We start from the raw sequence: 14,930 nt of genomic DNA, 5'->3' as shown, positions 1-14,930 counted from the left end.
ACAGTCTATAGATAGTGTTTGTTGTCAAACCATTAACAGTTATACTCACCTTTAATTACACACAGTCATAACCTCAAGGCCACAACAGGCTGTATTTTTGATTTGGGTTCTCCCAACTATAAAATTAACTTAGGTGTCAGCCTTCTTGTTTCTGTTTGGGAACATTGGGTATGGCAGGTTTTGGATGTGCTAACCTAAGTGAAGTTCCCAGTCTTTCTGGGTAAAGGCTTGGCATGGCCACAAGGTAATAAAGATAGCTGGGCCTTGGTGTGGGCTGTCATTATGCCTGATCAGAGCCAAAACAGCTCAGATAAATCTGGCCTGAAAGAACCTGCAAGCTATTTACTGTTTGTTTTGTTTTCAAGATGCAAATAACTTATGGCAGAATAACAAGGTCAAGATCCAGTTTGAGCAGTGGCCTCTAAGATTAGGTGAGCACAGTATTTCATGGTTTGGAAGCTACCCCCACACTCATACTGAGATTTCACTCCGTGTAAATGTCTTTCTGAGTTAGTTAATAATGCTAGCCAAATATGTATCTGTTTACAGCTCTAACCTGAAAAAACTAATCCTTCTATCAAACAAGCCAAAGAAGCAAACACACACACACATCAACACAAAGCATATTTCCTCACCAAGGAATAGCAATCACTGCCTTTCAGTTTCAGACATTATCAAATTATTAAAAGCTACTGAGTTACAACAGTGATTGTCAAGATACATTTTCCTCGACTGCAGGAGGAAGCTACAGACATCAGGCTATGCAGTCTCCCTGTAGAAGAAGAACATTTTTAATAAACGGTGCCCACAGGTTGACCACGTTGACCTGTGTCAAGCCAGCAGCTTGACACGGGTCAACAGCTTCCAAACACAAGTCTAGAGAGCCCTCTAGTGGACATGAGGAGTAGAAACATAAATAGTCATACGGTTAATTACTGCCTACAATGTTTGATGTTCATACGCTGCCAATCGGGCACTTTCTCTCTATATAGAAAGCATTAGATAATTTTTGCCAGCAATTATTTGTCAGCACACTTTATTTACAATAGTCACTCTTATTTGCCATAGCAGTAAGGTGCAAGTAATAACATTAATAATGGCTCTGCAACATGCACCAGCCACACAAACATTTGCACCAGCCACACAAACATTTGCACCAGCACTTTCCTGCTATGACAGGTTGAGGCTCACACACTGGGCTTTAACACTTTGTACTCATCACCATGCAGTACGTATAAATGACAAATCCGGCCAGCTCTTTTGGGCGACTCGTGTCTTTAATGGCTTCACGCCAGCGATAGCTGCAGCCACAGGCATTGTTTGTACAGACTGTCAACAGATTATTTTAGTGGCCAAAGGTTAACGCATCTTGACAGGGGAACGCTTTTCGACACATGAGCAACTCACTGGTATGTGCCTGGTGAAAAACAACGAACCCGAAGCTCGGAAGTGAAGTCTGCCCCCCCTAATTTAATCTGACCATAATCTAACCTACACCTTAACCCAGGGGTGGGCAATTCCAGTCCTCGAGGGCCGCTGTCCTGCGTGTTTTACAACTATCCCAGCCTGAGCTGCTGCTGATTACCTGGTTCAGGTGTGTTCAGTCAGTCAGAAGCTGGAAGATACCAATTCACTTTATCTTTCCAGGTAATCAGCAGCAGGACAGCGGCCCTCGAGGACTGGAATTGGCCACCCCTGCCTTAACCAATCGTGCTTTCCTCATCGCCCAGTTTCGGTTTCATTTCCTCGGTTTCCATCTGTTTTGTTTTTGGTGGTGATTGTTCGCTGCGGCTACATGCAGTAGTTAGCAAGGAGGGAGAACATGGAAACAAGGAGGTAACGTTAATATAATAATAATAATAATCTTTATTTGGCCAAATGAAAATGAATGAATTAGCAGCTTCAGTAAGTTACAGTAGTTAACAGTGGTTTTATAAATAGCCCTACATCGGCCTAAGTGGTGTACCTAAGTACAGTTTTGAGGTAGCTAAAGCTAATTTTATACCTTTATGTCAGACTTTAAAAAATGGTCCGAGTTAAGCTCATTACAAAACATCCATGATGACTGATGTCAAGCTGCACTGAGCAGATACCCACAGATTTAACGGTTTAACTTGGTTTATTGCTGTTGTGGCTTTAAAAGGAAATAAAAATGTTTATAGGTTTATAAAATACCTGTCAGCTTTACAGAATAAGTCTCTTAGTTGTTGATGTGAGAGAGACTTGGCTAGGACTGCAGTCAGCAGCTATTAAACGGATGATTTTTGTATTTAATTGATTATTTACTCTGCTAAATTTTAAGTTAAAGACTAATGAAAAGCATTGAAGTTCATTTCTGCTCATTTGCTTTATCTGTTGTTGTTGTTGCTTATCTTTTTCTCTTGTCTTGTATGTGATTTGATTTCTTCATCAGTTTTACTTTTGGGATCGGTTCAGCCCTGCCAGCTACAGCTGCAGCTACGTCAGCCAACCCTCTTGCCTTCACCACAGCCACAGCTGCAGCTACTCCAGCTAAACCTACTTTCGCCACATTAGGGAGCAACTCTTGTTTTTCACTTCCAGGTAAGCTACTAAACACTTTGATTTGATTTATTTATTCAGACAGTTGATATGTCAACACGCATAATTTTACACATATCCAACAAATGCTAATCCAATATCAATTTGCTTATACCTAGTACATGCTTGAATGGAGTAGGAAGAAGTCAGACTTATCCAGTCCTACCCCATGACATCATCTTACCATCATTGGTTTGCAAGCAGTATCTCTACATAGATAATTATCTTCTACACCACACAAGTAATATACTAAAGAATTATTACAAAGTGTTAACATTCATACACCACACCCACAATGTTCCATCTAATTAATCATTAAGCCTGTTCTTGCATATATCTTGATTGACACATACCTTTATATTTATGTTTAAACTCGTCAATTCTATTACTATTTTTTATGTCTACACTTAAATTATTCCATAGTTTTACCCCACTTATAGAAATACAGAATCTTTTTTTGGTTGTACGTATAGCATGAATTTTTAAATTTAACTGACCCCTTAAATTGTATCCCCCTTCCCTTTCATTAAATAGTTTTTGAATTCCACCAGGTAATAAATTGCTCCTGGCTTTATACATAAACACTGCAGTCTTTTATCCCACTAAATCAAAAAATTTTAACAATTTAGACTGTATGAAAGCTACATTGGTGTGATCCCTATACCCCAACTTATGCACAATTCTTATCGCTCTTTTTTGTAATATATACAATGGTTGAAGTGAGCTTTTGTATGTATTTCTTTTGTATGTATTTTGTAGTTGCAGTCTTATGTGAACTATTCGTGTGCTCTGTTCAGGTTTAGAAAAAGGAAATGTGCGCTAGGTCAATGTAACCTAGAAGGTCATGTACTGGACAGTTTAAACAATGCTCGGAAGAATTCCCCCGGAGGAGCTGGAGGAAGTGTCTGGAGAGAGGGAAGTCTGGGCATCTTTGCTTAGACTGCTGCCCCTGCGACCCGGTCCCGGATAAGCGGAGGAAAATGGATGGATGGATGGACTCTGAAAGTTTGCATATAAACTTCTGCTATTGAAGTGAATTAATGATAATTTGTTTTCAGTCTTGACATTGCTGTTAAACTGCTCATCCGTGTAATACGTGCAGTTTTTTTCAGGGTCAAGAAAATGATCAGAGACCATCATGTCACAGAAAGGCTTGAGGCACCACCTTATCATTATAGTTTTTCTGCGTTCAGATGCATTGGGGAACAAAAGGCCATGTAAGATGCGCAACTGTGTTCCAATTTCCCAAACAGTGAATATGTGCTTCAAAATCCTTTACACGGTTAACAGAATCACATGATGATGTCTAAAAAGAAAAATCTCTCCGTACAGACAGAAACAAGAAAAACAACACAATACATCAAGTTGACCTGTGATGAACTGCAGCACTTCAGCATGATCACACCTTTCATTGCCCACCATCACACTGTATTTTGGGCACCTCTTACCTTTGTACCCAGGGACAGACTGGGCACAAAAAACATAGCCCTATTAAAGTTTGACCCAGTTCAGTGCACTTTGTACAAAATTGCAAATTAATGCCAGGAACATTACTTGATATTACTATTTACAGTTGCAAGAAAAAGTAATGTCACTGTTTGCAGTTTCCATTTTCTTCAACAAACACAATATTTCTAAGCTGGTAAAATGCAAACAGTCATGGATGAAAAGAACATTGAACACCAGATGCACTAGATCCCTGCGCAGGCTATAAACAGTCCAGAACCACACACCAGTGGTTCTTAATAATGTAAAAGTGAAACGGCGTTCTGCTGCATGTCTCTGTGTACAGCACATAATGACAAACATCAGTAGTCCTGATGATAATACTGTACAACACACACAACAGCTGTATTCAGGCAAGAAATGCATGACATTTTATCAATTACCAGCTGTGTTTGACTCGCCCACTGCATGTCCACTGACCTTTATGGTGGCTCTGCTTCCTATCAGAGTTGTTGTTTTTCACTTTTGAAACCCAAAGCTGATAGACAAATGGTCTCACAAAAAAAAACACACAGTTGATATAATTAAGCAACACTGGAAGACTTGCCAACTCGCCCAGTTGTTTCTTTTGACTAACATTTCTGGTTTCATTGATGTCTTTTCACACCTCACAGCTGTATTTTATGACTTTCTTTGCTGTCATTCTTTTATATATAGTATGGTAACAAAATGTCACCATACTAAAGTAAAAGCACAGTAGCAAAGACTGAATATTTCATTAAAACTGTTAAACTCTTTTCTGCAGTTGTGCCGAAGGTGGAATCCACTGAAACGGGGTAAGCTGTGAGCCAGATGTTTCTGTGAGGTTCTAATATAGACACTTTCAATCAGTAGTGCTTTATAAACTCAGGTTTCATCACTAAACCTTGAATTTTTGTGGGTCTTTTGGTTGAGTCTTTGCCTTAATTGCCTCAGTTATTTTCTCTGTCCGTCTCAACAATGCAGCTATTTCACAGGACACCTACTGTATACTGTAGTCCTGTCCTTTAGGTCAATCAGGAGTTAATTTCAGGTCTTCATCTGATTAATTTTTAGCTCCTCATTGTGTTCTTCATCTGGTGTTTGTGATTGTTTTCCTCATCAGTCTTGGAGACTTGAAATCTAGATTTGCAGCTTCTCCAGCCCATAGTGCTAATGCCAAGGCAGAGGACACTAAAGGTGCTTTCAACAGTGTCAGTTCAACAGGTGCAAGGAGTAAGAAGGCTTTTACTTTCACAGGTAAGGTATTAATTTGTTCCACAGTAAGACAGTTGTCAAAGGCTCTGGTTCATGAGACCTGCAGATTGTTTTGTGCTGATTAATACCATTGTAGCTTCAGGAAATATCTAGATTTGACATCACTGTGTGTTGGATATTCATTAAACCTCATGAGCTCTTAATCAGCAGTTCATCCAAAGTTGGACTCTCCATGGAGAGATGTGGAGTGGACAGAAGAGTGAGTAAATCTGTTAAGTTTGCAACTATTTTATTACTAGCAGTCAATATATTTGTGGTCATTTTATGAGAAAAGGTAAGACATTTAAGCACAATCAACATATCACTTTAACTCATTTAGATAGACTTGCTCTGCCATGTCTTCATTCTGTTTATTAAAATTATTCTGAATGGCAAATGAGCATCCTGTATTCAAACACAGGCGAAAGATGAGTCTGATGAAGAGTGTCGGCTCCTACAGACCGAGCTGTGAGTATGTGACTCAGGCCCGGATTCTCCTCCTGGGGCCAGTCGGTTCTGGAAAGTCCAGCTTCATCAGTTCAGTCCAGTCTGTGTTTAATGGAAGAGTCACCAACCGAGCCATGGTGGGCTCCTCTTCAACCAGCTTCACCAAGAAGGTACAGGTAGAGCAGTAATATGTACAGTAACTGAATAACTGAGAAATCTGTTGATCCTTTTTTGTGGGGAAATACAAACATTAGCTGAAATGCATTGTGGGAGTGAAAAGCCTTTGAGCCAGGCACTGAATCCCAGCTTACTTCATAAGGATACTGATCAATTCACCCACAGAAGAAAAAAACCACCACACACTTTCTCTTTCACAATGCTTCATCACATTGAGAATACCCATCTGTTGTCAAACATTCAGTCATTTCCATGTTGTACACAAAAACGGCAGTGTTCAGGGTTTTTCTTTTCCATTTTTAGTTTAGTTGTGAGCACCTATGCTCGAAAGGTGGGCATGACATCTGTGTAGAATTCACATATTTAAGATATTTCCTCAGATACTGTTCACAAAGGCCTGTATAACAGTGATGCAAAGAATGTCTTAAGTAGACAATGTTGGTGGAAACCTCCAATCAGCAGGTAGGTGGTTCCCATTAAGTTTCTTTTTGCTTGTGTCAGCTGCAGTCCTTCAACATCCGTGGTCAGAAGGGAGAAGATCCTACTGGGCTGGTGTTGTGTGATATTATGGGCCTGGGAGATGGAGAAATGACTGGACTGACCCTCCATGACATCCTGTCCGTTATTAAAGGCCATGTTCCTGAGGGACACAAAGTAAGCAGCATCAATATTGTTATTGGTCAACAAAGACAGCAATGTCGGTTTGGTCTACTGCTTCTGTCCAGAATGAAATAGCTCAACACCTACTGGATAGTGTTATCCTGGATTCCAGTACAATAGTCCAGCTCAGCCCTCGCATTAAAGTGGTAAGACTGGCCTGCCTATGGTTAAATAGTAATAATCAGAAATTTAGGCTGAGGTGGAGGATCGTCTTCTTCCTAAAGTCTTCCCCGCTTCGTCTTTACTAGGACCTTACTGCCCTGACCGCATAATGCGAATAAAAACACTAGCTAAAGACAGCTTCTTTCATTTGGTCACAGTTGTTGTGGTTTCTGGAAAATAATTTAGTTGTAAGTATACTTTTACTGCTACAGCTTTCATCTATGGACCTGGCTTAGCCACACAAATCTGTTATTTTATATTCGTGAGGAGAGGCTGCTAATACTTTAAAGAAGCCCTTATTCAAATGATATAGTAAAATGTCTTTGTTTTATTAACTACAGTATATAATTAATTTAGCAGATGCAGAAGCTAACAGTGAAAGCAGTAAAACATATTTAATGTTAAAAATGAGTTGTATAGATCATAATCAGCCCTGTTCAGCTGTATATTGCCTATCCTGACTAAATTACTACTCATAGAAAGTGATGGTGAGATGAAGCCTCATTTAGGTGTCAAGGCTTCCCAGCCTCATTTCAGAGCTCATTATTACTGACATCTAGTTGACACGTTTTGTGTAGCAAAGAGACCCTGACATTACAAGTTTGGCATAACACAATTATAGTGGACAATTAGTGTCTAATAATGTTGCAGTCTTCGCTGACAGCTGTCAGTGATGCTATACTTGGGTATGATAGACAGTTTTGTGAGTATTAAAAGTGCTGTGATCGACTGTATGTGCTTGTGTAACTGTTCAGGGTATTTGTTCCTGACCTTTATTTAGAATAGTCAGCCCAAAACATTTACAAAGTCCTTCTCTTTGTTTGTATCTCCATTACATAAAAGACACCGTTTGACAAGTATCATGCTACTAGGGGTGTGCAGTATACTGAGAGGAGTAGAGGGGAATCATCCATGTCAACGAGCCTCTGCTCAGTGCACTCGAAGTGCAAAACTAATCATTAACGTGATTCTGGCAAAACAAAACCTTGTTTGTCATGTGACAGGGAAACAACACAAGCTTTGAAGCAAGGCTTCGTATGGAAATGACCCCTCTGCTTGACACAAGCTTCACAGCTAAGGTGTAACATGTAACATCATTACTCACAACCTCATAGGACTTAGGAAAGTGAAATTGATCTTGACTAGGTGGGTGGTCAAAAGTCCCAAAAATGATGACCATGGGGTTCTCTGGATCTTGTATAGGTAGGAGCAGCCTGAAGCTTTTCTACATCTTTCTCTGCGTCTTTCAGTTGATTGCCCACTTGTCTTGAATGTTCTTGGCCTCAAACGCCGATTCCTCCATGTAGTACCTCTTTGTCCTGGGCTCACAGCCAAGACCTCCATCTGCTCTTACCCAGAGCAAGTCTAGTCCCCATCTGATAAGGATTCCCCCAGCCACTCAAAGAAGACTTAGTAACTTCAAAATGTTAGGGTCTTTATACTTTTCATACACAACAATGACATTTCTTCCCACGCATCCTCATTGACAGACATGAACGGTGCATGATGGCTTAAGTCGTCTCCTTTTTTCCAATAAGTTCAGCTCTTTCTCACAGTTACTTACAGAGCATCACACCCCAGACATCCCTCCCTAGACGTCCTCATTTGGAGGTCTGTCTGCTGACTTCCCCTTTTCACACAAAACTCATGTCAAATGTTAGGTGCACAGCAGTCATACTAAACTTTTTTGTTTTAAATCAACTTGTGAAAACTTCATAACTTTTTAATCAAACCATCACTTATATTTCTAAACATTATAATCACTCACTGGGATGTTAGCATAATGAACAGCTATCTCCGCTGTCCAGATCTCTGCTCTTTTTGACAATGGTGGTATAAACTCTTTGTACTGACATTCAGGGTCCCCAGAGGATAAATCTTTGTGACTTTAGTGATTGTTCTTGACATCAACCTGTTTAGTGCTATTAGTCAAATGTTTGCATGCTAACACAAAACCTTTTTTCATGATTTAATGTCTTGATTTCTCTCCTCCAGTTTAGCTCAGATCAGCCAGTGAGGTCAGAGACCATAGGCTATGTGAAGAGGCCAAACTTTAAAGACAAAATCCATTGTGTGGCCTTTGTGGTGGATGCCACTGAAATCCTGACCTACCCCAAAGGCCTCAGCACCACCTTCCAGCAGCTCCGAGAACACATCAGTGACCTGGGTGAGCAGAAGACAAACAAGCAGTTGAATACACACAGACTGGTGTTCAGTGGAGCTTGTCTTTCAGTCCTGCAGTGTGTCCTGACTTTTACTACATTTAAGTAATTCTGTAGTATTATGCCTGCCACATAAATGAAATGTAGACAAAACAGGCTGGAAGAACTGTTCAGTCAGTGGGTTTTGTCCTGAAATATTTAATTATTTTTTTGATTTTCATGTTTACCCTCTACTGCATTATATTTTGTTTTTGTGTATTTATCTAGAACATAACAATTAGGTGGTGCTCATCTTTGCAGTGAAGCTGAATGAATGACAGCATTGTAATTCCTGTGTTAGGTGTTCACCAGGTGGCGCTGCTGACTCACATTGACCAGATTTGTCCAGAAACAGCCAAAGACGTCACCCAGGTTTATAAGAGCGGCATCATTCAGGAGATGGTAGGGTGAAATAAATGTGCAGTCTAAAAAAATGTGCAGTTTGAGTGTGCAATTCAGACTTAGAACTGGTTCCTCGAAATTGTCAGTAAAAGGGAAATGGGAGTACGCTACACACATTACCGATGTAATGCACAAGACAGACATTTTGCCAACATGCCATATAACAGACCTGTGAGGACACTGCATACTTGTATTAGCACAGAAAACATTACAGATTCAGCAACTCGCAGTATACTGTATATATATTTTAACTTAGTGGGCTAGATAGAATTTGTTTTAATATACAGTATGTATTACTTAGGATGTCGTGATCTTTGCTCTCAGTGGGACAGCCCATCTACATATGATGTGGCTACAAGTGTACAGTGCTGGTTATTCTTGGAAAACCTTCTAGTCATCTTACAGTGTTTGTGTATGTGTTTGTACTGTAGATGAGTAAAGCTGGAGCTCTGCTAGGTATGTCCACCTCCTACATGGTCCCTGTGAAGAACTACTCGTCAGAGGTGGACCTGAATATGAACACCGACATACTGCTTCTCAGTGCTGTCGACCACATCCTGCAGTATGTTGACCTGTATTTCCAGGACAACACACCACAATACACAGGTCCAAAGATAGACCATAGCCTATAGATTTCTCAAATGTGTCTTTTCAAGCAAAATTGCCAAACTTGTCATTCATATTTATAATTCAGTGTTGACAGTTAAAGAGCCTCTGCAGTTTAAAGGGGATTCACACTGCTGTGTAAAATTTTGCTTTCTCTCTGTTTCATGGACAAAAATGTATAATTCAGAATAAAATTGGGACTTTGTATTTTTTTTTGTATGGGTATTCTGCTTTGGATGAAGGGCACTGGGCCTCAGTCAGGAACCATTTGTACAGTACAAACAGAATTGCTCTCTTCATTCACATTCTCCAGTTTTCTTGTACTTGATATATTCTCTAACACTAGGTAGGAATTAGATTTATAAATGGTACCAACCTGTCATGTACAGGTGGTTTTGGTTTTCTCCACTGGGGTAAATTATTTCTTTAGTTTAAGAATCAAAATTACTTTTCATCTGAATTCATTTCAAAGTTTAGATATGATTGCAAACGGCTAACTTAGAAATGTCACACACACTGAATATTCTGTTCACAGTTTCATCTTTATCATGTTTTGCCAATTTAGTGTGAAGTTCAACAACTTTATTTTAGATTATTATTATGCTTTTTTTTTTTTTTTAGAGCGCTCAACTTTGCTAAACAGTAAAATGAAACTGTCATTGATATCCAGAGGCAGGCAAATGCATGTGTTCGTATTATGAGGTAGCCTATGGGCTATACATCCAGATGTTTGCTCCAGGAATGACAGCTGTTAAAATCACCCCACTGTGTTTACTCTGAGGTCACAGTGTTGTGAGTGAGTGGTGCAGTGAGCTGCAAAATATAAGAACAGAATTTACTTTCAGTTTCAATTGTACAACATTAGCAGCAGTGTCCTTTTCGTTTCTGTTTCAGTGACCACACCTCTTACAGTAAGTGCTGCTGTTAAGTGAAAACTGGTTGTTTCGATGATGATATGAGGTGCCTGCCACAACAGATTCACACTGACATTTTCTTTTTGGATATTTTAGAAACCATAACAGAAAACAGGATTGTTATATGCTGTTAATGCTGAGCTATCCAGCTGTAAAACATAGCTTCAGTATTGCTTTACTGATTCTGAGGGTATGGTTCACATTACTTTAAGTTGCTTGAAGGGCATAATAATTCAGACGGGTTTCTAAGTCATTGATATTGGTGATATTAGTGGAATTATAGAGATGGTGGGTGGACAACTGAGCGAGCTTGGCCCTTTGACTAAACTGTCTTGCAAGTCAGCTGAGCCAGCTACTGTAGCTTAACCTGAGCAAACACAATAAAGATAAAAGGTTGGGTCATGCTGCCAAGTAACTGTTCTTTGCTTGGGTGTGGGTACAGCTGAAGAGCTTTAAAGGTGTATTAGGTCATTTCTGTTGCAGTTTAACTCAACCAAATACAATATACAGGCGATATGAAGCTGGGTCAAGCTGCTGCGTATTTACTCTTTGCTTGGGTGAGGGTAGGAGTTAAAAGCAGCTTAAAAGTATGTCAGGATAGTTTTAAGGTACTGTAGGTTAGGACTAGAGAATGTTGTCACCTGTCATGGGGCCTAGCTGATTTATGATGGCACAGCCTCATACCCACTCTGGGGACCTAGTAATAGGTTAAATACAAAAACCATAACCCAAGTAAATAATTATATTCATTAGACTGTAATGTGGATCAGAGACACTCCTGCACAGACGAATAGCAGTTTGGATGATCTTAGAATCATACAGGTATATATTGTATCCTGAATATGATTAAAACCAGTATAATGGGCATACATGTAACAGGAACTAGCTTTCATAGCTTCAGCTTTGCATTTGATCAGTCTCTAAGCAGAGCAGATCCTAACAAACAGACCCTTCTTAGAGAATAGTGACCTGTGGTTCAGACAGGTAATTTAAGATTATAGAACATAGGCATTTATATAGATTTGGAATTTTGAATCTCATAATTAAGTTTATTTTCTGGAAACTGTTTAGATATTGTTCTTTTTATGTTGTTTTAAATTGAGCACACACTTTAAAAACACAATGGCCTTCATTGTCTTCAGCATACACCTTAATTGCCTTATCCAGAGGCAAATAAAGTTTTATTAGTAGGTAACTGTTGTATTCCAGGGCTTTCACTTTCATTTCTCTCAGCTCCTGAGAGTGAACTGCCAGCCTGACACACCCACACCACACTACAAGCTGCCCTCAGTGACTGTGGAACGTGGGCGCCAGTCCTCTTCTATCTCAAGGAGAAGGAGGTAAGACATAAGATAAGCTATTAGTTGGGTTTGCATTGTTTGTCACACTTTAATATAATCAGTGGGGTTTTAATGCTTACTGGTCTTTGTGGCTGAAGGTGTGGCAAGGTTGTGATGGTTCTAACTGACCTTTGTGTAACAAATATAATGGAAAATAGTCTATATAATATGAAGTAGACTATAGCCTACTGTGTTATTCCTAAACTTGGAATAAGATGCCATAAGGATTAATATCTCACTCCTAAACCTGGTGGGCCTTGATCACCGGGATTTGTTTTAATATACTCTAACACTAGGTAGGAATTAGATTTATAAATGGTACCAACCTGTCATGTACAGGTGGTTTTGGTTTTCTCCACTGGGGTAAATTATTTCTTTAGTTTAAGAATCAAAATTACTTTTCATCTGAATTCATTTCAAAGTTTAGATATGATTGCAAACGGCTAACTTAGAAATGTCACACACACTGAATATTCTGTTCACAGTTTCATCTTTATCATGTTTTGCCAATTTAGTGTGAAGTTCAACAACTTTATTTTAGATTATTATTATGCTTTTTTTTTTTTTTAGAGCGCTCAACTTTGCTAAACAGTAAAATGAAACTGTCATTGATATCCAGAGGCAGGCAAATGCATGTGTTCGTATTATGAGGTAGCCTATGGGCTATACATCCAGATGTTTGCTCCAGGAATGACAGCTGTTAAAATCACCCCACTGTGTTTACTCTGAGGTCACAGTGTTGTGAGTGAGTGGTGCAGTGAGCTGCAAAATATAAGAACAGAATTTACTTTCAGTTTCAATTGTACAACATTAGCAGCAGTGTCCTTTTCGTTTCTGTTTCAGTGACCACACCTCTTACAGTAAGTGCTGCTGTTAAGTGAAAACTGGTTGTTTCTATGCAGATCTGAGGTGCCTGCCACAACAGATTCACACTGACATTTTCTTGTCTTCTGTCGAGGTGTATTGGTAGCAGTCTGTCCATCATGTGAGTCTACGGGAAATCAAGTTTTTTTTTTGTTCAGCCTACCTGTAGGCTAACAATCTATAACCCTTTTTAATACAAGACTTTTAGGATGTTTAAAATTATACTCTTTGCTTATTTCATCAAATGCAGAGGAGGAATAACATCAGCCTAAAGTAAACTAAAGAATATTTTTTATTTTATAAATTGTGGTATTTGACTAAATATAAAAATCTCCAGTATTTTAGGTAGCAAATCAAAGAAGGAACAAGAATATTGATTCTGTCCATGTGTTGAAGACAACAGAAGTTCTAGGCCACATTTGAGGCTTGAAACTTTGACAGAGGCTATTAAGTATTTTTCATTTAGGTCTACTTATTTTTAACACAATTCATCTGGCACATTCTTTTAGGAGTATAAAGCAATTTCATGTTATTTCAGTTTCACCCAGGTTCAGCCCAGAAGGAAGGAAACTCATTTTGATTAGATTTTTAGTTTGTGTTGCTTTTCAATGGTTCTTTTAGCTTCATTTTAAAAATGTGCTTGTTTGTAGTTTTACTATTTTTATTTTGTTTGTATTTTATTATGTTTTTCTTATCAGCATGATTCGATTAGGATGGCAGGCACAGTTATTTGCATGACTTTACAAACAAATCGAACACTGGGTGCTACCAGATGATGCATCTCAGTTTGTTTAAATATCCTGTATTTTTTAATGCATCTGTTTCTTTTTGTTTTTAGATACCAAAGCGAGTAAACATCAACAGTTTATTCAGTGTCTTTTACACAGCCAGCAGACCGACTGTCCACTATGAACTCCAAGCTAACCAGAAGCCAGCACAAAACCATCTGCTCCCAGCTGGGAAGAGTCAAACTACAGCTGCTGTACAAAGCCAGCACCCATGGTTTCACCGGGGCAGCCTTCCACCAACGATGTGACAACCACTCTCCTACAGTGTCTGTGGGATACAACGCCTCTGGTTTTGTGTTTGGAGGCTATACTAAGCAACCTTTCAGTCTGTCTGGTCAGTATGCGCATGATGACCGGGCCTTCCTTTTCACCTTCAGTGGAGAAAAACTCATTAAGTATCCAGTCGCTACTCCTGGAAATGCAGTGAGAATGATTGCAAATGCTGGTCCATATTTTGGAGAAGCACTGGTTCTTGTCAATGGAAGCAAAGCAGTGGTGCATAGCAATCCAGGACAATACTACAACTTCCCTCCTGCAGAAATGCATGGCAATAACCTGAACCTGACTGAGTGTGAAGTCTATGAAGTTGAAGGTAACCAAGTATTGATGCTTGGCATGTTTGAAACCAATTGTATTTGGATTCTTTGTTGTGGCAGATCCATAAGTGGTCTATGATATACAGCTCATCATGTGTCATGATCTGTGCATCCCTACAAACTGGTGTCCTCCTATTGGATTCCTTCACATGTACATCTATGATTGTTCACATACTTTTTTTGAAGACAAAGCTAAATAGACTTGCTAACAAACAAATTTTTCAAATGGTGAATATGAATACATATATAAAAATAAATATGGCATGAATATAAGTATAAAGCATAAAAACACAAGAGAATTCATATCAAAAGATTTATCCTGATATGTATTTGTTCTTTAACAGAAACCACAGAACTTGAGAAACCATGGAGGACAGTAATCTGGGAACCTGAGTAAGATGCATTGACACACCATCCTACAAATAATACTGTTAACACGGTTTACTAAAGTACAGTATGCTAACTATATATGTTATGATTGATTGATTGAATT

General features: G+C 39.1%; 1 protein-coding gene across 1 annotated transcript in view; it reads left to right on the top strand.

Moving 5' to 3' along the window:
• LOC109966872 (uncharacterized) overlaps nt 1–14,930 on the top strand; it is a 52,220-nt gene that overhangs the window by 31,188 nt on the left and 6,102 nt on the right. The window contains 12 exon segments of the mRNA XM_020612079.1: nt 2,414–2,562; nt 4,811–4,841; nt 5,150–5,283; nt 5,449–5,500; nt 5,702–5,897; nt 6,406–6,558; nt 8,722–8,893; nt 9,229–9,329; nt 9,761–9,958; nt 12,083–12,189; nt 13,910–14,433; nt 14,782–14,830. Coding sequence (XP_020467735.1) covers nt 2,414–2,562; nt 4,811–4,841; nt 5,150–5,283; nt 5,449–5,500; nt 5,702–5,897; nt 6,406–6,558; nt 8,722–8,893; nt 9,229–9,329; nt 9,761–9,958; nt 12,083–12,189; nt 13,910–14,433; nt 14,782–14,830 — 1,866 coding nt within the window.

Source organism: Monopterus albus, unplaced genomic scaffold, assembly GCF_001952655.1.
Source record: "Monopterus albus unplaced genomic scaffold, M_albus_1.0 scaffold120.1, whole genome shotgun sequence".
In the NCBI taxonomy this organism is placed as follows: domain Eukaryota; kingdom Metazoa; phylum Chordata; class Actinopteri; order Synbranchiformes; family Synbranchidae; genus Monopterus; species Monopterus albus.
This window is presented reverse-complemented; position numbering and strand designations above follow the sequence as displayed.